At 33.1% G+C, this 24,194-nt stretch overlaps 1 protein-coding gene across 6 annotated transcripts in view; it reads right to left on the bottom strand.

The window, feature by feature from the left end:
• The window catches only part of TNRC6C (trinucleotide repeat containing adaptor 6C), a 161,059-nt gene that overhangs the window by 93,832 nt on the left and 43,033 nt on the right, over positions 1 to 24,194 (bottom strand). For 3 of the 6 annotated variants that reach the window (XM_031965560.1, XM_031965562.1, XM_031965564.1), the window contains one exon: positions 13,612 to 13,749. The exons of 2 other annotated variants lie outside the window; for them this stretch is intronic. In XM_031965560.1, coding sequence (XP_031821420.1) covers positions 13,612 to 13,749 — 138 coding nt within the window. Of the gene's footprint in view, positions 1 to 13,611; positions 13,750 to 18,336; positions 18,442 to 23,969; positions 23,993 to 24,194 lie in introns of those variants that run through there. One more of the 6 variants, XM_031965563.1, reaches the window with a different exon arrangement.

The following is a 24,194-nucleotide window of genomic DNA, read 5'->3' as shown; positions in this document are numbered from 1 at the left end:
GTCCCTTCCATTCACCACTTTCTGGATCTCTCCACATTACCTGGCAATTACATTGGAGCTGTTTGCACTGGACACTGCTTGGTTCCAAGAACTCTTGCTGCTAATTTTTTGCCTCTGCCAGCTTCAGCTTCTCTTCTTCCAAATATCTCCAACCAGCACCAAGGTGAAAGTTGGAATGAATCTGACTCCACTTCCGAGAGTGGGCTTGTGGGCTTCCTCCCAGAGTGCTCTTTGGCCCTAAGAGTTTCTTGCTTATATGCGTTCTCTAAAGGTGTGAACACAAGCATTGTTTCTATCAATTCCACTTAGTACCTTGTTTTCTCCTCATAGGATCAGATCAATCATACTGAACCATGCTAAATTAGATAATTATTGTCTCTATCAACTCTAATGAGTTAACACTTTGTAAGGATTCCAACAGATGGATAACCATAACAGCATGAAAGAAGGATCATTGGATATTTAGAATTAAAAGTAAAATAAGAGGCACTTCCTGTGAAAAAGGAAACTCTTTCACCTCAAGAGAAAGTAGCTTCTTGTGTACAAGTAGTAATGATAGGGATTTAAAGTGTCATCAGGTAAGAGATTCCCTGGGAGGGCAAAAAATGAGGAAAAGTGGTGAGCAGAGGGTCAACCATTTGCTGAGAAGGCTGGAGACAAATATTTAATGACTTAATAGAGAGGAATATCCTATAGTGCAATATCATTGCATTCTAAGAAATGATACATATGAGGAATTCAGAGAAACATGGAAAGACTTGCATGAACTTAATGAAAAGTAGAGAAAAGTAGAAATAGGAGAATGAATATACATGATAAATATAATGCAAATGAAAATACTAAAAGCTGAACTCAGATTAAATATAATGACCAATAATATAGTGCTTCTAGAAACAGCTGATAAAATATATTTCCCTATTATGAAATATACCTCCCAATTGCTGTGATGGAGATAGTATTAAGGCAAATGTCACATACTTTATGTCAAAGATATGTCATTAGTTTTGCTTAATTATTCTTGTTAGAAGTGGATATTATGAGTGGATAGGATATCTAGCTCTTGTCTGTCTCTGTTGCCCACTAATGTAAACCTAGATGCTGTGAGGCATTCTATTCAGAATGAAGGAGTTACAGGTTTTATGTTAGGCAACAAGTATTTTCAGGTTTGTTAAGTACTGTTTTCAGTTAAGGTTACTACATTTTAGGAAAGACAAAAACAGGATAACCAGGATTTAAGAGGCATTAAGACCTAGCTTTCTCTTCTTCTCCCTCTATATTATTTCACTTGGTGATTTCATTAACTCATATGGAATTAATTCTCATCTCTATACTAATGATTTTCAAATTTATTTTTCCTGCGCCAGCCTCTCTGATGACCTTTAATCTCAAATCTCTAATTGTTTTCCAGACAGACTAAAAAATGGATCTCTACTAGATATATAAAACTCAAAATGTCCTAAATATAACTCATTATCCATCCTCCTCCCCCCAGCTTTTCCCTTCTCTTACCCACCTATTACTATAGAGAGCAACACTATCCTCTTAGTCTCTCAGGCTCATAACCTAGGAGTCATTCTGAATTCTTCACTATCTCTCACCATTCATATCCCACTGGGTGCCAAAGCCTGTCAATCTCACCATTACATCATTTGTAGAATAAAGCCCTTTTTCTCTTTTCTGATGTTGCCACCATTCTAATTCAGGCCTCCATCACCTCACACCTTGATTACTTCAAAAACCTGTTGGGGGTTTGCTTGCCTCAAGTCTCTTCTCCATTCTAGTCCATCCAATATTCACTTACTAATGTTATTTACCTAAAACACAGGTCTAATAATGTCAAACCACCCCTATCTCCCTTCCCCCAAACTTAAACTCCAGGGGCTTCCTGTTGCCTCCAGGAGCAAAAACAAAACACTCTGTTTAGCACCACAGCTCTTCATAACTTAACACCCTCTACTTTTTTAGTCTTTATATACCTTTCTCCCCAACAGGTACCGTTCAATTCTGACTTCTTGGTTGTTCCATGAACAAAATACTCCATCTCTTGGCTCTGAAAATTTCTCTGGCCACCCAGATACCTGAAATGCTCTCCCTCTTCAACTCTACCTACATGCCTCCCTGGTTTCCTTTAAGTCCTCCCAAATTGGATTCTAGCGCTTTGCCTCTTTTTATAATTTCCTACTTATCTTGTATATAGATTCCTTTGTATGTATATTTGTTTGCATGTTCTCTATCCTATAAGTCCCTTGAGATCAGGGACTAACTTTTCCCTCTTTTTTGTACGTTCAGTGCTTGGCATAAAGTAGAGACACTTAATAAATGTTGATTTATTGAGAATTTAGGTAAATTCTGATAGTTCCCGTCAAATACCAGAATAGCTATTAGTGTAAAAGAAATATCAAATATTCTTTGCGTGGTCACATAGCTATAACTAGGAGTGCTGGGTGATAGTTGAAGGGGACAATTTCAGCTCCATTTGATTAAAAAAACTTTCCAATAAGTAGAACTAAATTGAAAGTGGAATTGGGCATTTCAATAAATTCTTTTTCGCTGGTGATCTTCAAGAGGAAGCTGGATTCCTATTTGTTATAATGATGATGGAATTGTCTGGCAGGTTTAGTTAGGATTAGATGACTTCTAAGATTTCTTAAATTCTGTAGAAAATAATCACACTCTTCCCAACTGTGGGCATTCTTTTTCTTTTTTAATCATCTGATTTTTTTTTTTTTTTGGTTTTTATTTAATAGCCTTTTATTTACAGGATATATGCATGGGTAACTTTTAATCATCTGATTTTTCTCTAGATATGACTTCTTTAAAAAGATGATAATTTGTTTTGATATACTTTTCCTAAAACACACCCAAACTACTGTAAAGAATATTTCCCAGAAACTTTTTATATCACTGCTGGGAGACACTGTATACATTGCTCTGATTTCTATGATACAGAATATAGAAATTTCCATATTTCTATATTCATATTTCATATGAATTATTCCAAGTGCTTCTTAATTCTCTACATTTCATCACTCTTATGGTAATATTAATATCATTCACATACTGAAGTTTATTCAGCAATTCTTATATAATATTTAAATAAAATGCTTTATGAACTTTTAAGTGCTTTGTACATGCTTTAATATTGCTATTAAGCCATTTTTGTTCATATCTGACACTTGCTGGTCCTATTTAGGGTTTCTTTGGCAAAGATATTGGAGTGGTTTGTCATTTCCTTTTCCAGCTTGTTTTACAGATGAGATAATTGAGGCAAAGAGGCTTAAGTGATTTGCCCAGGGTCAAATAGCTAGAAAATGTCTGAAGTCATATTTGAACGCACAAAGAGGAGTTTTCTTGACAGTAGACCCAGTAGCTGTGCACCTAGCTTCCTTGTGTGAATACTAAGAGGAATATTTTTGTCCATGGGTTTTTTTCTTGCTATCAATCAGTTCCTTGAAAGTATAATAATTCCTCTCGTAAGATATAGGAATCAAAATTTATAATGATTGTGATGCATAAACAAATCTTATAAAAATAATTAAATCCATGTTTTTGGTAGGGCCACAATGTTAATGTTAGGTTAATGTTAAAGTTAAAGTATTTTAAACACATGTTATATTGTGAAGCACAATGCTAAATGTTAGGGATACAAAAAGAAATTTGAGAATGTTTTCTGCTTTCAAGGAGCTGAAATTCTAACTAGAGAAGATTACAGGGATGGGGTGGAGCTAGGAGAGTAAAAGAAGGAATTAAGCACCTACTATGTGCCAGGTATTGTGATAAAAAGTTCTGAAAATACCTCATTTGATTTCACAGTCCTGGGAAGTAGATGCTAATTATGATCCCCATTTTACAGCTGAGGAAATTGAGGTTGAAATTAAATTAATTAACTTGTCTGGGGTCTCATACTTAGCAAGTGTCTAGGTCATATTAGAATTCAGGTCTTCTTAGACTTCAGGAAGGAAGCTATTCCAAAACAAAAAATACTAAAGAAAATAATGAAAAAATGAAAAAGTAGGAAAAATGAAAATGTCAAGCAGTGAGTTTAAATAGGCAAGACAGCCTTGGCTTCAAGACTCTCAAAGTATAACCAACTTCTGAAACCACTATATATAAAATATGATAAGATGAAAAATGAATGAATATATATATTCTTCTGCTTTAACTTATCTTGTCTCTAATTCTTTTTGGTCTTGCCACATCAACTTTACTTGACATTTGAAATATATAATTATAATTAAATTGCAATGGAAAAACCAAACAAAAATTATCTTTATATTGATTCTGCCATTGATTCTCTTTTCACAGGAACAAGAACTATATTTTTCTGAAAATAGGTAGCAAACTATGGGTATCAAATTTGCAAATCATAACTACATATCATAAGATAGAACATCATAAAAGGTGCTCAAATTCAGATGTGGTTCAGTTCACCCATTTGACCTATCAAATTTTTTATGGACCACTATTCAGGATCATAAAATATCTATTTATTCTGATATTTTCTGCACAAGAGAAAAGAAGGTCAGCTTATATCCAAAATAAAAAAAAGTACTGGCTTACCTACAAAATAGGTACTGAAAGAACAATATGAGTGGCTTATCAGGACAGAGTTATAAGAAGTTCCCTGATGAGGAAATTCTCAAACCTCATTTTTCTTGAAACTTGTGCCTGGAGCAAAGAGATTAAGTCACTAGCTAATGTCATCAAATATAGCCAATGTCATCAAAGGCAGGAAATAAACCCAGGTTTTCCTGGCTCTGAGGCTAGCTTTCTATCTACTACCTCTTATGAAACTTATCCAAAAAAAGTCTTTCAATGCAACTTAAAATTTTATACTTAATATAAAGCCCCTAAACTGACATGAACGCTTAGTAGTTGTGTGACTTTGCACTCAATACTCTTGGCCTCAATCACTCACCTGTAAAAGGAGAGGCTAAAATTCCAATAGGAATTTTAACAACTTTCATTTAAATTTCATTTTTAATAAGCAAAATGCATCCTAATATTTTTTTAACTCAACCCACAAAGTAAATATTCTATTGTATAATTATATTTATCACTATTGTTCCAATACTATTGCTATTTTCTCCTCTGCAATAGAGAATCTTACTTATGGGTTATGACACTCTCATGGACTGCACAATCATATATTACATGAGTTGTGAACATTACTTCCATCATCTTCTCTTACTCCCCCAACTTTATAAACCTCAGCTTGTTAACTTATTAGGATATCATGAAATTGCCAAACAAATAGGTCAACCTGTGTAGTAGCACTAGTATTACAGAAGAGAAATTATGTTTTATAGTACTTTTTAATCCAATATATTTCCAGCTTATGCCCAGGTTTCTCCTGAAGAATCTGCGCTGGGAGGCAGAAGTAAGTAAGGAAGTAAAATGAAAGGCTTAAAAATTTTTGGGTTTGAGGGGCTATTTAGCAAGGCTGAATAATAATGCTTATGTCAATAGCAGGCATTAAACATATGGAAATGTAGCTGGGCAGAAGGGCGAAATGAGATAAAAGGATACAAATATGTGGAAGGCAATGTAATAAAACATCTTAATACGTGACAATTGCAGGCTCTCATTTATCCTATAGGCTAATTACTGTTGTGGCAGGAAGAAAGAGATGGAAATTATAGTTCATATAGTAAAATTTGAAAGAATAAGTTATATCAATATATGAACATTATAGTTTCATTCTGGATCTTTCTGTATCTCTATGCCTTATTCCCAAGTCCTATTATTTCACTGAAGAAACTGAAGCAAACACATTTATTAAATGTCTATTATGTGACAGGTACTATGTTGAATACTGGAGATAAAAAGAAATGCAAAAACATCAACCCTGCCCCTCAAGAAGCTGATCTTGTTATAAGGGAGAAAACTCACAAAAACAATTGTACATTAAGATATACACAGTATAGGAAGTGTCAGAGGGTAATTAAAAAAAAATTGCTATAGAAAATGAAATTTGAGATAGGTCTTGAAGATTAGTAAATTGGAAGTAAGGAAACTATTAGTCCTGAATTCCTTCATCTATCCTCCTTTTCATCACATGTTACTCAGATGTCTTCTCTCATTATAAATCTTTTACCTCATTAAAATATGACCCTTCTCCATGCCAAAGCAAGCCCTTTTACATGACCTGATCACATTGCATTTCATGTTGTCCAGAAGATTTCCCCAATAATATTCCTTACTTTTTCTAATCTTTCTTCATCTAATGACTTTTTCTCTGCTAACCACAAATTCATGCATTCCAACCATGGGGAACGGGTAGTGAAATGTCACGAAGTGGGGAAATGATAAGTTGTGTGTAAGGAATGAAAAAAGTTGTTAGGAAGGACACAGATTATAAAGAGCTTTAATAGTCAATCAGAGGAATTTATATGGATAATATGGAGCCACTAAAGTTAATTGAGAAAGGAAGCGACATGATTACAACTGCACTTTGGTACAGACACTTTTGGCAGCTGAGTAGAGAACAATTTGAGGGAGGGAAACTAATTAGTAGGCTACTGCAATAGTATATGTAAAGGGAAATGTGGGTCTGAACTAGAGTGTAACTATGAATGGAGAAAAAGGTTTTGTTTTGTTTTTTTTTATACAAAAGATACTGTAAAGATAGAAATAATGGGATTTGGCAAGAGATTTGAAATATGGAGTGAGAAAAGAATGAGTCAAGAAAGGCACTGGGGATCTGGGAGTATTGTTTTACCCTCTATAATAATAGGGAAATTTGGAAAAGTGAACTTTTGGGAAAGATGAAGAATTTTTTTTTTGAGATACCTACCTAGTTTGAGATTTTCAAAAGGCAATTGGTAATGTGATGTGAGACTGAAAAATCAGGAGAGAAGAAAAAAATCCTGAAAATAACACCTGGGAATAATTTGTATGGAGGTGATAACTAAATGCAAGGGGATTGATGATATCAAATTATAAAGTATAGAAGAAAAAAGGAGGTCCAAGATAATGACTTCAAGGACACATATCTGAGCCTAATATAGATGAAGATTTAACAAAGGAGACTAAATGGGGGAGAGTCAGATAGGCAAAGTAGGAGAAAATGAGAACCAAGACAAAGAAATGCCACAAAACCTAGAAAGGAGAAGAGCTCCAGAAGAGGGTGATTGACAATGTTAAAGGCTTCAGTGGGGTCAAGAAGAATGAAGAGTAAAGAAAGGCCATTAGATTTAGCAATTAAGATAACTGTCAATTTTTCAACTGAATGAAATCATATATAAGATGGCTGAAGGTTTGGAAGAGAGTTAGGAGAGGAAATGAAGGCAGTAACTTTACAAAGTTTTCTCAAGAAGTTTAGCTAAGAATGGGCAGGTATCGATGAAAAGATAAAATAAGGACTTTTTTTTTTTCACAAGAGTGAGGTAAAGGAATGTGTTGTGGACAGTAGAGAAATAATCACTAGATAAGGAAAGACTGAAGATGAAAGAGTAGGCATGATAGTTGGGGAAATCAGCTGGACAAGATGGAATGGGATATAATCAAATGCACATGTAGAAGGGTTTGCCTAGGCAAGGAGAAGGATCATCTTTCACAAAACAAGAAGAACAAATAATGAAGGAAGATATCTGAGAGATGTGTGATGATGAGGGCAAAAGAGGGAGTTCATGACAAATAGATTCAAATATTTTGATGAAGTATGAGTTGAGATCCTCAACTGAGAGATTGGGGGTGCCATGAAAGGCTTGAGGAAGGCTGAAAAAATTTAAGAGAGTTTCTGTGGTGAGTGGGAGAGGGAAATTGATTTGGGAAGTGTGAAAAGACTGCCTTGCTGCAGTGAGGGTCCAAATGAAATTATGTAACATAAATTTGTAGTGGATCCAATCAACAAGGTTTTATTATTTCCCCTAGCTCCTTTAAAGCAGCACAGTAGTAGTAGTGAAAAATGGAAATGTGAGAGTTAATCCAGGCGTGATATGACAAAAGAACAAGAAATTTGTGAGCAGGGGAAATATTAGAATTGATTTACCAAAAGGTCAAGATAGGAGAGATAGTAGAATACAAGTGCAGAGTAATGGCTTGGAAAAGAATTGTGGAGAGGAAGACTGAGGATAATAGTAAAGCCAAAGAATAGGGTCAGAGAATCATAAGGTAGAGGAAAAAAAAAGATGAAATGATTAAAAAAAACAGAATTAGCTAAAAGAATTTTGGAGTTTGTGAGTGTAGGAATATAATAGCTGAGGGTGATTAAGAATATGAGACAACTATCTTCATGTGTTATAATGGTAAGATGGAGAAGTAAGTCATAGTTATTAAGTAGATAAAAGAATTCTTCAATTAATGTTTTTAAATCTAAGCTTCTATCTTTTCTAGGAATTTGCTGCAGCTCTTATACTTTTTATGCTCATTTAATCTTACCCAATCTACTGGTTCCTTCTAATTTGTTTATGAATATATTTGGTTCCTGTGAATACTTAAAGGGGAGGTGGTGGTATTTCACCTTGATGAAATCTTACTTCAATCCTCTTTTACCTTTTCTTCTTAAGTGATGAGATTCTGAATCTGGATATTCTTTTTCAGTAGTACAAATCAAAATTTATCAATACCACAATCAATTTAGAGTAAGAAAAAGTAATTTAGTCCTATCCTCTCATTTTACAGATGAAGAAACCAAAGCAGAGAAAGTTGAAGTGACTTGCATAGAGATCACATAGCTTGTAAATGAGATAGGATTTGAACACAGGTCTTCTTGACTTTAATTTCAGGACCTTATCCTTTATGCCATGATACTCCTTCACACCCAAATGATTCTTGTGCGTATTTTATCATCAAATTTTCACAGGATATTGTACCAATTAGGATGTTTTTCTGGGTGTCAAAGTTACACAGAGCTCAATGAAGCACACAGACTACTTGTTATTAGCACATTTAAAAAAATTAACTGGCTAACTTTTCCATTTATGGTTACTTTGAAATAGATGACACTACTTCTTATGTACAATTTGTTACTTGAAATATGAAATGTGTGGAATAATCTCAAAGATTTTGGGGAATAAGAAAGTCATCAGTTGCCTTTTTATAGCAGCAACATTGTAAAATTTTTAAATTATTCACTATCCTTTGTTCAGATTATCTGACTCAATCAAACCTATAATAGATATGTTGCAGTTGATTGATGACCACCATGTATCTCTCCACTGTCCTTTCAGTAACCTGACTTTTTGGATATTGATTTAGATATTTGATCCAATTGGAATTGGATATTCCAGGACTTGTGGCCAATGAGCCTTCTTTATTCACTTGGCGGCTTCTATGTGGATTGTTAGAATGAGATCCTTTAAAAAAGTGTATAAGAGCTTTAACATGTTAAAGCTGAATTGCTTGTCTGTGGTTTCCTCTATCGTAAAAAAAAAAAAAAAAAAAAGATTCAATGACCTTTCCCCCGTTCTTAATTTACAAAGTCACCCTCTTTCTTGCCCCCATTAAAAAAAAAAAAAGTACCAACATCTTTCCTTGTAACAAATTAAGAATGGTCAAGCAAAACAAATTCATATATTGGCCATATATGAAAGTATATATTTCATGTTATTATCTTATGATCACCATATTTATTAATCTTGTGGCATCTGAAATGTCACTGTACTGATCCCACGTTCTTACATTTTTCAAAGTTATTCTTTACAATGCTGTAGTTATTATATAAATTACTCTTCTGGTTCTACTTTATTTTGAAACACAATACAATATGTCTATGTTACTTTGAGTCTCTTACTTTCATAATTTCTTACAATTTACAAATGTTGCATTACACTCATATACCATAATTTGTTTAGCCACTCCCCAATTGATAGGCTCATTTCTCATTCTCTCTACAAAAGGAGTTGCTATGAATAGTTTTGGTATATAGAATTTTTTCCTTTTTTGTTTGTTTTTTTTTGTTACAAGCCTAATATTGAGCTTTATGGATTGAAAGGTTTACACATAAGCATAACTCCAAATTGCTTTCCAGAATCACAGAGCAATTCGAACCAACATACATATGTTTGTATTTTAAAGTTTCTATTGAGCCTTAGTATTTTCATAAAGAATGTCTGAAATTCTCTCTTTGATTAATGATCCCTTCACTTCACCCCATCTTTTTTTCCTGTGTAGGAAATTTAGTATTGTTGACTAGCTAGGTCATGGAACAAGGAACTTGCTAGAAATTGTGATTCTTAATACCTTCTATGAAAATTCTGGAAAAAAACCCAGGTATACTTACATATAAAGATAACTTCTTTTCTTTATTATTTAATTTCTCCTTAATCACCTTAAGATCTGATTTCTTTTTTCTTTTCTTTTCTTTTTTTTTTTTGCTAGGGCAATTGGGGTTAAGTGACTTGCCCAGGGTTACATAGCTAGGAAGTATTAAGTGTATGAGGTCACATTTGAACTCAGGTCCTCCTGACTTCAGGGCTGGTGCTCTACTATACCAACTAACTGCCCCCGCCCTGATTTCTTTTTTCCATTATTCAATTAAAAACCAATGATCTAAATCACCAAATCCAAAAGACCTTTTTCAGTTCCAATTCTCCCGGCTCTTTCTATAGCTTTTGAATCTGTTGCTCTACCCGCCTCCAACTGCCTTCTGGGTATTCCCCTTTCTTGACATTGGAGATACATTAATTCTTATGATTCTCCTCATCTAATTGAACTTTTACAATCTTTGTTTTTTACTGCCTTTCTACTTTTAAAGGCAGCTAGATGGTACAATGAACCTTCAATCAGGAAGACCCAAGTTAAACACGTATTAGCTGTTTGACCTTGGACAAGTCACTTACCTACCATCTGCCTTAGTTTTCTCAAATGCAAAAAGGGATAATAAAAGCACTTAATTCCCACTGCTGTTTTGAGGATCAAATGAGATAACTGTAAAGCACTTGGCACAATGCTTGACATAGAAAGTGCCATATAAATGTTAGCAATTATTATAATTATTATTATTGTTATAGTAAAATGGCATTATTGTAAAAATCGAATGCTATATTTGTAAAGCGTTTAGCACACTGCCTACCACATAAAGCACTTTTATTGTTTTCCTTCCAGACCTCTTAAGATCCTTGAAAGTTCTGTACTTGATACTTTTTCCCATGGCAATCTCTTTTACTTTTATAATTTTAAATAAGGATTTTGAATGACTTAACCATTTCATGGCTGGATTACTTCTCTCAGTCATCCATCTATCTATCTATCTATCTATCTATCCATCTATCTATCTATATTTTGCTGAGGCAATTGGGGTGAAATGACTTGCCTAGGGTCACACAGCTAGGAAGTGTTAAGTTCTGAGGCCACATTTGAACTCTGGTCCTCCTTCCTCCTGACTTCAGGACTGGTTCTCCATCTACTGCACCACCTAGCTGCCCCAATCAGCCATTATATTTAGGTTGGAGTCCATTTTTTTTTAATGAAATTCCCTAATTTCTCCTTACCAGTTCCCATGGTGATTTTTGGTCATTCCCTTTCCAATTTTAGGAACTTTTATCAACTCTTGTCATTGTTCCTCTATAGTTCTACTTACTATACTAGTTCCAAACTAAGACATCTCTCTCCCTAACTATCATCCCCAGTACATTTTCTTTTTCCTCTGACCAGAACATAACCTCCTTACTGGCAGGAGCTGTTTTTGATTTTGTATTCCTATCTCCAGCACTTTGTGCACTTGCCACAAAGTAAACATTAAAAAAAACCCGTTTTTTTCCTTTATTCATTCAAGCAATTTTTTTCTCTTCATGAAATGTGAAAACATGTATTTATCTTTTTTTGCTTTATTTATTCAATTTCCCAATCCCAAAGTCTGTTCCCTTATAACCCTTGTCCTTTCTTCAGTCATCTGAGTTTCTCTCCTTCTGTCTTTTCCTATTTTTCCCCCACTAAAAGTAACCTCCTTTTTCTCCTACGGATTTGAAAAATAAAACTGTGCACAAAATATTCTTTAGAGGCAAATTAAGAATAGCTGGAAGGAGAAAATGAACCTAATATAGGAAAAGCTTTCAATATACTTGAAAACAGAAATCAAAAAGTTAGCATGATAAATATGAATATTCAAAATATGAACTCAACAGCCAAGCTCCACTACAACACTTTTTATTATATTTTTCTAGTGAAACCAATTGCTACTCGGTATCATATTGTTATCCTAATCAACTATGCAATTATTTCCATAATTTGAAATAAAACACTGAAGTTCCAATTTTTTTTTAAAATTAGCACCATATTTTTAGAAGTCAAAACTGATTTACAAATTGAGTGAAAAAAAAATCTAAAGGAATAAGAAAATAAAAAGATTTGTAAAATGATGCTGATTTTAATGATCATTAAAATTCAATACTAAATTCAAGATCTAAGAGATCAGGACTATTTACATAGTGTTATGCAAATTTAGTTACTTTAGAACATGAATATTTACATAAACAAAATGTATTTTGCTAAAGAGATTACCTAATAATTTTCATATCTACAAGATAATTTCTCTCCTAAAGATTCAAATTTACTTCTAAATTACTGTTAGAAAAAAAAAACCAGAAAGGAAATGTTATATTCCTTTCTCCTACTATTCAATGATTTGTCCTAAAATGAAATAATGCAACAATAAATAATTTTAAAGTGATTTTAATTTGAATTTTGACTAGATTCATAATTTTTGTTCATGTTAATATATTATTTTTTTCTAATTTAACAGAGTACTAACAGTTATAGTAAACAAAATTTTAACTATATGGGTTTAATTTATATTCAGCAAGATTTCCTCTGAATAGGATAATAAGCATGCTGAATGTTTAACTGGTACCAAAAGACAATTACTTAATTTAAAAAAAAATCTCTTCCACTGTTTTTCAAAGAACAAAACATTATAGTCTACACAGGAGAAAGAATTCAAATGCTTCAGGCTAGAATTTGCTTCATAATATTTTAAAACATTATAGGATGATCCTATGATTTAAATGATATATGTAGAGGGACATTTTGAATATTAGAACTGGTTTCACTTTAAAAGAATTAAACATGCTAACTCACCATAATTAATGGCTGTAAAGACACACAAAGTATTTGACATTCAAAATTCCATCACTGGGACAAAGACTACACAAATGTTTAAATTGTCAACTGATTTAAATGCAAGTGGTTATGAAACTCGCAAGTAGATGTTTAATGCAAAAAAAATATAATAATGTATCTAAAAGAATAAACCCATAATCCTGGGTTTTCTCTGAAATGTATTAAAATGAGCTTGTTTTCTAGATTAACAATCTTTAAAAACGCTCAAAATAAAACTGGGTGGGGGAGGGCATAAGGGGATAGAGCTTGCTACATTATTAAGGAGGACTCAATATACTAATATATACTAATAATAAGCCACAAACAAATAGCAGTAGCTAATATTTTCATTTTTATGCTCAGTGTAGCAATTCTTTAAGCAAACAGCTCTTTTTGCTAAGACGCCATTTTATCAAATCTGAATCACAGCCAACAGTTTAGGATGCCATGCTACTGCAGCTCCTAAAATGTTATGTAATATATTGATTTAACAGAAACACATGCTATTTACTAATTCTTTGCTGTGTTACATTTTCCTGCTCTATTAGAGGCTGATGGGTAATGAAATACCTGAAGAAAGGTGTCGCCCAACCATCCTAGGAGACGCTATTTTGTGTGCAGAGCTGCCTCTACGTCTGCATCTATGTTCGCCTGGGCTTTCAGCTTCAATATGTCGGCTTTGTACAGCATGAGCCTCATCCTGTAGGGCTGCCAAAAAAATCTCTCAGTGCAAGCGTGCTCTCAAAAAACCTGCAAGCTCATTCAGGCTTTAGCTATACTGATTAGGATATGCCCTTTCTGTATGTGGAGTTACTCCCATATTATTTAATGCTAGGTTATGTTAGCAACAGAGGAGATTTTAAAGCTTTGATTATCTAATCACAGCTGACACTAAACCGATCTCTCTTCCTCTTTAATTTCTTCCAACTGTCAAAAACATTTTCACTTTAGGACCCAACTACAATTAACACTGTAACTGTTTTTCTTCTGTTTTTTGAAAGTCAGCCAAAACAACAACCACATACTGGCAACTGGTTGCATGCAAATAAATTTCTGCCTCCTTTCTACACTCTTTCTATATATCTACAACCTTTTGCTTACTTTTTCTCCAAATGATCCTAGATATTTGGCATACTGTTACTGTGGGTAATATTATAAATGAGTATCACAAATCATCAATTTCTTAATTATTTGTTTCTCCCTCCAAAAAAGATCTAAGTAGTTAACATGAGAGCAAATTATTCAAAGTCTGCTTATAAATATACAGAAGGCTTCCCCCAAATGATATATTTCTTTCTTGTCATAGGAAAAAAAAAAGAAAAGAAAAACAGATCTTCAAAAATTGCAAACTGAAGGAGTTAGTGTGGATTTGTAAAGACATTGTTTGAATAGTAAACACTGATGGAATGACATTTTCTGGATCTCAACAGTGGCATGATTCATTGCATTTATACGACAACAGCATGCTAATTTAAAACATTCCTTGTAATGTGGGTACACTAAGATCCATGGAATCAACACGGGCCAACTGACCCTTCTCAAGTATGATCCTATTGTAAGACAAATTTTAAATTTAGTAACAAAAATACTTTTGTAGTTTCTAGAAATATGGTCAATCTCAAGATAACTATATTGTATATTATAGGCAATCTATTCTAATCTCTCTCCCAATATTGGAAACTACTGTGAAATGTGACTAATAGACAAATAACCCACTTCCTGTTTGAATATATCCAGGGAAGATCTCCTTAGTTTGGAAGATATTATTCGACAATTACTTCTCACAATTCTAACTTTGTAAATTCATTTTTGTAGTGAACTAAAATATGCCTGTTTATAACTTTTACCCATTGGCAGTTATTTTATACTCAGAAATTATATTTAATAAGTCTAATTAATTAGTCTCCTAACTATATAATCACTCTGCTCATCTGACTTCTCTAGGCTGAATTTAACCATTTATCCACAGCAGGTCTATAATAAATACATGTTATGGCTCTCTCATTTTTCAGTCTCTTTGTGGAATCATAGAAGCAACTGAGCTATAGTGTAAAGGAGACAAGATTTGGTTCAAATTCCAGTTCTATCTATGTGTGATGTTGGGCAAATCATTTAATTTCCCCAGGACTCAGTTTTTTCATCTGTAAAATTGGAATAATCAATTTAAAAGCATTTATGTTCCTACCATGTGCCAATTCCATCAGAAGTTGGAGAAACAAAGGGAAAAAAAAAATCAAATGGCTCTTGTTCTGAAGGATGTTTATTAAAAGGAATGACACGTGCTTATAATACAAAATAAATAAGGAAAGAGTCCTTTTAACTGAAGGGGAGGACGGCACGATCAAAAAAGGTCTTTCTAAAAGTTAAATGCTGCTTAACCTGATGTTTCAAAGAAACAAGGGACATTAAAAAGGCAAACATGGGAAAGGAGTACATTCCAGATATGGATGACAGTCCAGCTAGATCAGAGTAGTGGAAGAAAATCAATGTATAACTAAGCTAGAAAGGCATGTTGGAGTTTTCCAGTCACAGAGGCTTGAGTAGAAGACAGAATATAAGAATATATGCAAAAAGTTTTATAAATCATAAAGCATTATGCAAATACAAGTTGCTACTATTAACAAACCCAGTTCCCTCAACTATTTTTATATGATTTACAGAACCCTTACCATCCTTAGTAACTTTCTCCTGATGCTTTCCAGTTAGCCAATATGGTGATTAAATCTCAGAACTGGATGTAATAAAGATGAAATTAAAATCAAGCATCCCTTGGTCCCTTGTCTATTGTTTTTTTCCATTAAACTGTGGTGACCAACCTCTTATTAAAAAATTTCTCTGTATTTAAAAATTCCTGCATACTATCAAATAATCTCTATAATGAAGATGCTATTAATTTAATCACTCAATGGCCTTAAACATTTTTGTCAAATTGATAAGATTGTTTTGCATATTATTATTTCAATTTAACAAAAATTTTAATGAATCTTAAAATCTGGATAAAATTATTCATGTATATCAATAATCAATAGTTTTGCTCATGAGATCCTGAAAATAACATTGTTTGTTAAATATCACCATAAAATCAACAAAGTTATTTCAGTAAAATGGTGCCTAAAAATTTTGATAATACCTTATTAAATGTTGCTAATGTCTGAAAAACTAGCAACAGTAAGATTTTAAAATATTCAAAAAATGAGAGAAATAATCTAATTCAGGATTTTGCAAAGTAGATAAGTTCTCAACACTTCTAAAACACATAATAATCTGACCAAATATTTATTTACACATTCTATACCATTTCTCCCCCCATGCTGTAAACAAACAGAATTTACTAGTTTCAGATAAGCAGAGGGATAGCTTATAAAGAAAATGGAGGATTTTTTTTTTGTTCTAATTCCACCTTGCATTTCCTGTCCCTGTTACATGTTTCTAAGAGATACAGGAAAATGATGGTCAATAAGTAGAAAATTAAAAAAAAATTATGTTGGAAATCAAGAAATAAAAACATGTGGCATCTTTTATGCATGTGTCTCGAATTAGATGTAAATATAATTGCTGGATTATTCATACACCCAGATTTTTCTACATGCCAAATAGTGAAAAACATAATGAAGACACAAAATGTATTGAACTTAATAGGGAAGCAATATTAAAGAATAATAAATTCCATAAATATTAAATCTGAAAAGACAATTTAATTCAGTTGAAATCAAACAACTGTTTGGAGTGAGGAAATATATGTTATTCACACTTTGGAACAAAAAAATTAGGGCGAGTTAAATATGTATAATATAAATAAGAGTACTGATGATAAAGTATACTAAATAAGTTTACTGTAATTAAATACTTGAGGAGGGGGAATGGATGCATATATAGCTTAGGAGTACAGTGGTAAAAAATATGATCATAATACTTTGCAAAATTTCTTGTGAGTGTGACCATGATAGAAAAAACTGTTAAGGCAAACTTAGTTACTTGACATCTAATATCCAAATGAACAGAAAAAATTTATTAGGTTCACAAATATTTTAGAAGTAGTCTTGATTAATTAAGATTCACTGCAGAGGATTAGCCCAAATAATGGAGATGATTTTTTTTTTTTTTGGTATTTTATTATTGCATAGTAATCTTCAACATTCAAGCTATCATCTATTGTCTGTTGCTCTCAATTCATTATTATACCATCTGAATTTTTGATAATATATTTTCTGGATAATATTTTTTATACTTTTTTTTGGGTACAAATCATCACTTATAATATGCTGAAACTTATTTAAATCTGAATATTTTCCCACCATAATCTTCACAGAGAAGCAAATAAGAATGTTATAACTGGCATTTCACAAATCCTATCACACATGTTTTCCTGCAACCATGAGCAAGTCACTTAGCCTCAGTTTTTCATCTGTAAAATGGAAGAGAATATTACTTGTATTGTCTACTACACAGAGTTGTTGCAAAGAAAATATCTTTAATTGCAACATATTATATATAAATAGTTGTGATGATCTACAAACATGTACATTCTCTCTGAAAATTACAAATACAACTAATTATTAGTTATTTTTTTAATAGCACAGGCATTTTAGCATTTATGATATTCAATTGAATATTCAAATCCACAATAATTTTCCATAAAGGTAACAAAAGTTTTTTGTAAATGGGACACATAGGGCTGCAACTGTCTCCAAATATTTTAGAGTAAACAGTAAATTATTCAGGTATGGAGGATGTAAACATTTATATTATTCTTGGTTGAATTTATGCTGTATAACTTTTTCAAGCCATAAAAAAGGAAGTTGCATTTCCCCTAAAGTTTTATTAAACATAACCCTTCCTGCAAGTGCCCTAATTTCATCTAAGGTTATTAGATCACTTTAGAACTAAGATTTTTTTCTAAAGAATATCATTCCAATGATACTATGCAACTAATAGTTTGTGCCCTTTAAGCACACCAAAACCTAGATAAGGAGGATCCATAAACAAAAAATAGCTTCAAGAGATAATCCTTTCTGGTCACATGACAACTCCGAATTTCATTCATCTCACTAGCAATAGTCTACTTCCAGTTTCTTAGGGATAAGCCCATCATCTGTCCCTTGTTTGGTTAATCCATTCTTTACTGTCTTAAATCATAAGCTTCAACAGCTAGAAAAATCAGATATAAAAGTGTAACTATTTTACATGATCAACTTGAAAATGTAATAATAATAATACCATGTTTCAAATTCAATTTACAATAAATATAAATTTTTGTACAACTGAAAGATGTCCAAGTTCTAGCTGATGGCTTACCTACTTCAAGCAATAGCTGACACAAAATTTCAGTGCAACTTTCTGGACAGTACCTTGAAATTCACATTAAAATAATTTGACCTGAATACGAATTCATCTGTTGACCTGCAATGTGTAAAATAAAGTTTAGAGAACACTTCCAGTTCTGGAAGACCAATTTAAAATATAACAATATATTAAATGAACAGATTGTAAAGTGGTAACAAACTGTAATGGCTAATTTAGTCATTTTTTTCTAAGAAGCTCTACTTCTTTACAAAATAGAATTGAGTCCACATTAGTTATGCAGACTTTAGGATCACAGATTTTTAGAAGGGACATCAGAAGATCTAACCCTTTCATTTTACAGATCTATTACTCAACAAATATTTATTAAGCACCCGTTATGTGCCAGGCACTGTGCTAGGCACGACGGATACAACCACACATTCATGCACACATACACACGCACACACACTCACAGAAACAGTCCCTGTTCTCAAGAAGCTTATAATCAATCAAATGACACATACAGATATATAAGGATAAATAAAGTAAAACAAAATAAATACAATTATTTACGTACAAGGCATGGAATTCACTAGCATTTGAGTGGGATAGGAAATCAGAAAAGATTTGTATTAGAATGTGGTGCCTGAAATGGGTTTTAAAGGAAGTGAGAGATTCTACATAGTCCAGCCCAAGCATGATAGACAACTGTGCTAGGAACATGACAGGAGAGTTGTACAAAGAAACTGAGGATCAGAGAAAGGGTCAGCTGGGCTAGACCACAGCCTACATAAAGGGTATAATGTATAATATAAGTGTATAATGAAGCTGAAAGGATAAGTTGGGGCCAATTTGTAAAACGGCTTTGAATGATAATAATAAGGTTTATATTTTACTCTAAATAGCAAGCTAGTGGAATGTATTTAGTAGGGGGAGTGGCAAAACTATGGCTAAGGAAAATCACTTTGGCAGTGATGGAGTGAGTGGAGGATGGAGCAATGAGGAGACATGAAACAGGGAGACTAATGAGGAGGCCACTGCAATAGTTCAGTGGAGATGTGTAAGGGGCAGAACTTAGATGGTGGCTATAGGAAAGGAATGAATAGATGTCAGAGATGTTGTGGGAGGTATAGGTGGCAAAAGTTAGCAACTAACTGATTACATGGTGTGGAAGGAAGGAAACATTCAACGAGTGTTTACTAAGAGTCGCTTACTTTGGTAAGACTTTGACAAATATCCTGTTTTATCCTCACAAAAATCTTGGGAGGTAGCTACTATATTATCTCTACTCTAAAATTGAGGAAACTGAGGCAGAGGTTAAGTAACTTGCCCAGAGTCATATAGAAGGTTAAATGTCTAAGGCTAGATGTGAATCAGATTTTCCTGACTACAGACCCAATGTGCCACCTAACTGCCTCACAAAGGTTATAAATCTGGAAAATGGTAGTGCTCTTATCAGAAACAGAGAAGTTTAGTGGGGGAAGTATGGTTGTTGGAAGAAAGACACTGAGTTCTATTTTGACATGATGAGTTTGAACTCCAGAGATATAAAGAGTATAAGTGTAACATGAGTATGCAGTGAGTGACAGATCTGGGATCTCAAACTCAGGTGTCAAGTTCCAAATTCCACAGTTCAGTGGAGATCTTATAAGATCATCAAAAGACATTAAGTAAATGTTATTTTATAATTTTGCTTTTGGCTCTTATCTACTCAAATTACTCTGTATTCCTTAGGATCCAATCTATGGCTTAGTAAGGAAAACTTGTTGATGCAGTCGAGAGAAACTTGCCTTTCCTTATTTAAACAAGTATTTATCTAGTACCTGCTATGGGTGCTATGAAATTTAAGAACTAAATGACAGCATTTAAAAATACAAGCTATAGTGATGAGACTAATTCAGTAAAAATGACAAGCAATATATAGGTGTGAAGACTGGGAAAAGGGGAGAAAGAATTATAGTTTGGGGTAAAAGTGAAAGAAAGAATAATTATGGCACTGGTCCTGCAACAGTGAAGAGATTATTTATTTGAATCTAATAAGTATTTTTAGGAGCAGAAAGGTTAGATAGGTAGACTAGAATCAGAATATAGAAGGCTTCAAAAGTCTAGCAGGAATGTTACTTTTTGCCATCTTAAACACACACACAGATACAGACACAATTCTTTCAGCCACCTGATAAGTCTTCCACATCTTTCCTTATTTCATGTCCAAAATAGAACTCTTTTCCATAAAATCTATATCTCTTCTGACTTTCCCTATGTCCTATTAAAAAAAAAATTAAAGATTACAACCATCAAAGCCTTTTACAATCTGGCTCCAATCTAACATAGTTTTGCAGATTTCCTACATTATTCCCTTTCACCATCTCCATGGTTCAGACTGTCCTCACTGTTCCTCACAAACAATACTCCACTTCCTATTTCTAGATATTTGAACAGACTATCTCCTATCCTAGGAAATGCACTCTTTTTTCCCTGGTCTCAAAGACCAAATGAAGCATCATCTTTTGTAGGAAACCTTTAAATGTTGTCTCTCCTGATAAAAAGCATTAAGGAAATGTTTCTTTTTTGTCTTCCTAATCAAAGCATGTAGCAGAGTACAATAAAGGCACTTAATAAATGTCAATTGATAGAAGACTCTCACAAAGATTTCTACATTCATTTGCCTTTATCTTTTCTTACTCATTCCTATCTTACAAGCTAGTTTCCCCTCCAGAAGTAATAAAACCTCTCTCACAAAGATCTATTACTATCTCTTCTCAGTTTCTTTCTTCCTTGATTTCTATGGAATCTGATACTCCTGGTTACCTGTAAGAAAAAACAAAACCAACCCCAAACCAGAAACAAGCTTCCTAACATCTAATAAGTTCTGTTAGAGTAAAATGAGTTATCCGAGGAACTGCTGAGATTCTCTTTGTTAAGTCTTTCAGCAGAGGCTGGATGACTACTTTTTAGGAATGTTACCGTGGGGATTCTTTTCAGGTATGGGTTGGATTGGATGGCCACCAGATGGCCTAACATTCAAATTCTAGCAAGTGAATTTGAATTCCAGCTATTATTTACAATCTATAGGTATAGGGGCAAATCCCTTAACTTCTCTGGGTTTCAGTTTTTAAATATATAAAATAAGGGGATTGGATTAAATAACCACAAGAGCTTCTTCTAGCTCTAACTCTATGATCCTATTAGGCTGGAAAGGCTGGATTTAGTAAATAGTGGTCAAAGTATGGGAGAGAGTAGCAAGAAGTCAGCAGAGTACAAGGAGAAGCACTAACCCTATAGTTGATGACTTGATTCAAATCCCACCACTGATATGCATCAAGTATCTTCAATAACTTTCTTTTCTGATAAGTATTTTACTGAATATTTAAACAATACTCTTAACTAATCAAACTATTATGGTAGGTTTTGAGGTAGTTGACATAAAGAAGACACTGAAGTTAGAAAAACTTGGGTTCAAGTCCTACCTCTGACATATAATGGTTGTGTGACTCTGGACAAATTAACTAAACCTCTTAATGCTTTAGGCAATTTTCTAATATTATAAATTGCAAAGAAGGTACCTATTGGCACGGGTAGAGGGAGTTTCCTCACTCTATATGAATGAAATCCCAGGTCTCATTCTTAACCCTATAGATTAGGGTAAACAAAATTCAAAGATGTCTTTTTTTTTTTTTTCATTTTCAAGATAAATATGTTAAATCCAAAACAAACTATTTAAATATGATTAGAAACTATTAAACTGTATTAATATTTTTCTGAAAACTATATTTAAGGATACTAATTACTGTATTTGAATAGAATCTTTGCATGGAAGTAAATGGCATTACATTCCTGAATTATTTATATATTATTGCTGCCATTAATATAATTTTCTTAAACTTTCTCCTCTTTCTTTATTTATTCACCAATCTTTGATGTAGATCCCCTATATAAGGGGAATACAAATGAGAAGTCAGGGATGAAAAAAGGGCTAAAGACTCCTAATGGATTCCAGGTCAGAATTTTGAAATGGCAGTTTACAAAATGATTTTTATAACAATTCAAAGTTCTCCACAAAATTTAATAGCAGCCTAAAATGACAGACAAATGATATATTACATGATGTATGACATCGCTCTTTAAAATGCCAGTCTAATAGGAGAATCCTGCTTCTTCCTTTAGTTACATATCTGACTTTTTACCCAGCTCAGTCCATGTATTTTCTTCTCTAGGACGTTTGTCAATAGCTATCTTCCAACAATCTTAGTCATATTATGAGAAAGAGAAAAAAATATATAAGCATACACTATAATCCTTAGACATTATCTTTTTTTATAACATTATCCTTGGGGATGACACAAGCATAATTTGAACAAAAACAGTAAGAGATGCTAATTTAAAGAGTCAAATTTCAATACATCTACTTTTAAAAAATGAAAAGTTCTAAAAGATAAAGAAAGTAATCCGAAAAATGAAAACTTCCCATATGAATGATTACATAGGCACTATTTTTGGATAATTCAAATTGTCTTCAAAAACAGCTATCTTAAAAGTGACTAAGTGTTCAGCAATCTTGACTTTTATCTTGCTACTGGATTTCAATGACCCTGGAAGAGAGAGTGAAGCTGAAGACTGAAGTTCTGCAGACCTCTCTTCCTTCATGGGGCTCCACATGGCTTCCTCCTATTATCCCCCACCTCCTTTCAGTGCCTGGAGTCTTGTCTGTACTACTGACTCTTTAGCAGATTAAGCAAGAATTGTCTGTAGTTGATTTGTATAAAATTGTATAAATAATGTCAAAGATATTGAAGCTGAAAATACTTCTTATTTTGAAGTAGAAGTATAATAATAGAAAGAGCTTAAAGATAATCTTCAATCTAAATTTCTCAAAGGAAAGCTTTTAATGTTTGATTGTAATAGTATTCAAAAGACTTAGAAATCCACATCTAAAATGGGTAGAATTAATTATAATTATATTTTTCTTTGAACATTCTCTGAGGAACAATTAGAATGAAAATTTAAAAACTAACGTGCTTATTTTATAAGTTTAAAGTTAAGTAATCCTTGTCTAAACAATACATCCATGACTTAGCACTGTACCATGCACTTAATGCTAATAAACACTGACATTGTCTAAGTAAATGAGTAAAATGCACTTGTTTCAAATGTTTTTAAGTAGCTCATTCCTAGAAATCATTAAATCAATAAACAGTACTAAACCCTTTCTCAGTTAAAGGACCGCTTTTCAAAGGAACTTAACCTTAGGTGTAGGTTTAAGATAGTTAGATAAGCTTTTCATAGTTTTCAGGAAAAGCACACTAGTATTTGGCAGATCAGAATAGTCTTGTGTAGGAATTAATACTTGAGCTGAGTTTTCCAGAAGTTAGGGATTCTAAAATGTAGGCACCCTACAATATAGAATGTGTAAATGAGAAGAGGGTGTTTTATAGATATGAAAGTAGGAAAGTAGTTAAGGAATAACAAGTATTTGTATTGCAACTACCATGCACCAGACATTGTGCTAGGCACCTTCTATAACTATTATTTTATTTGATCCTCATAACAATGACCTATAATGTAGAAGCTATCATTCCTATTTTACAGTTGAAGAAACTAAGACAAACAGAAGTTAAGTGACTTGCCCAAGGTCACACAGTTATTACCTGTCTGAGGTTGGATTTAAACTCGGGTATTCCTGAGTACAGATCCACCACTCTACAAGTAGTTGCCTCTCAAATAGGGAATAGCTGTAAAAAGTTATGGAGAATGAATATAGAACATTGTATATAGATAACACAAAGATAACCACAGCCACTGTGGTTAGAATACAGAGTTTATGAAAAACAAAACAAAACAAAACAAAACTAGGTTGAAGCCAGACTGAAAGG

This window comes from Sarcophilus harrisii, chromosome 4 (assembly GCF_902635505.1).
Source record: "Sarcophilus harrisii chromosome 4, mSarHar1.11, whole genome shotgun sequence".
Lineage (NCBI taxonomy): Eukaryota > Metazoa > Chordata > Mammalia > Dasyuromorphia > Dasyuridae > Sarcophilus > Sarcophilus harrisii.
The sequence above is the reverse complement of the archived record's forward strand: the minus strand, read 5'-3'. Positions and strand labels throughout refer to the sequence as shown.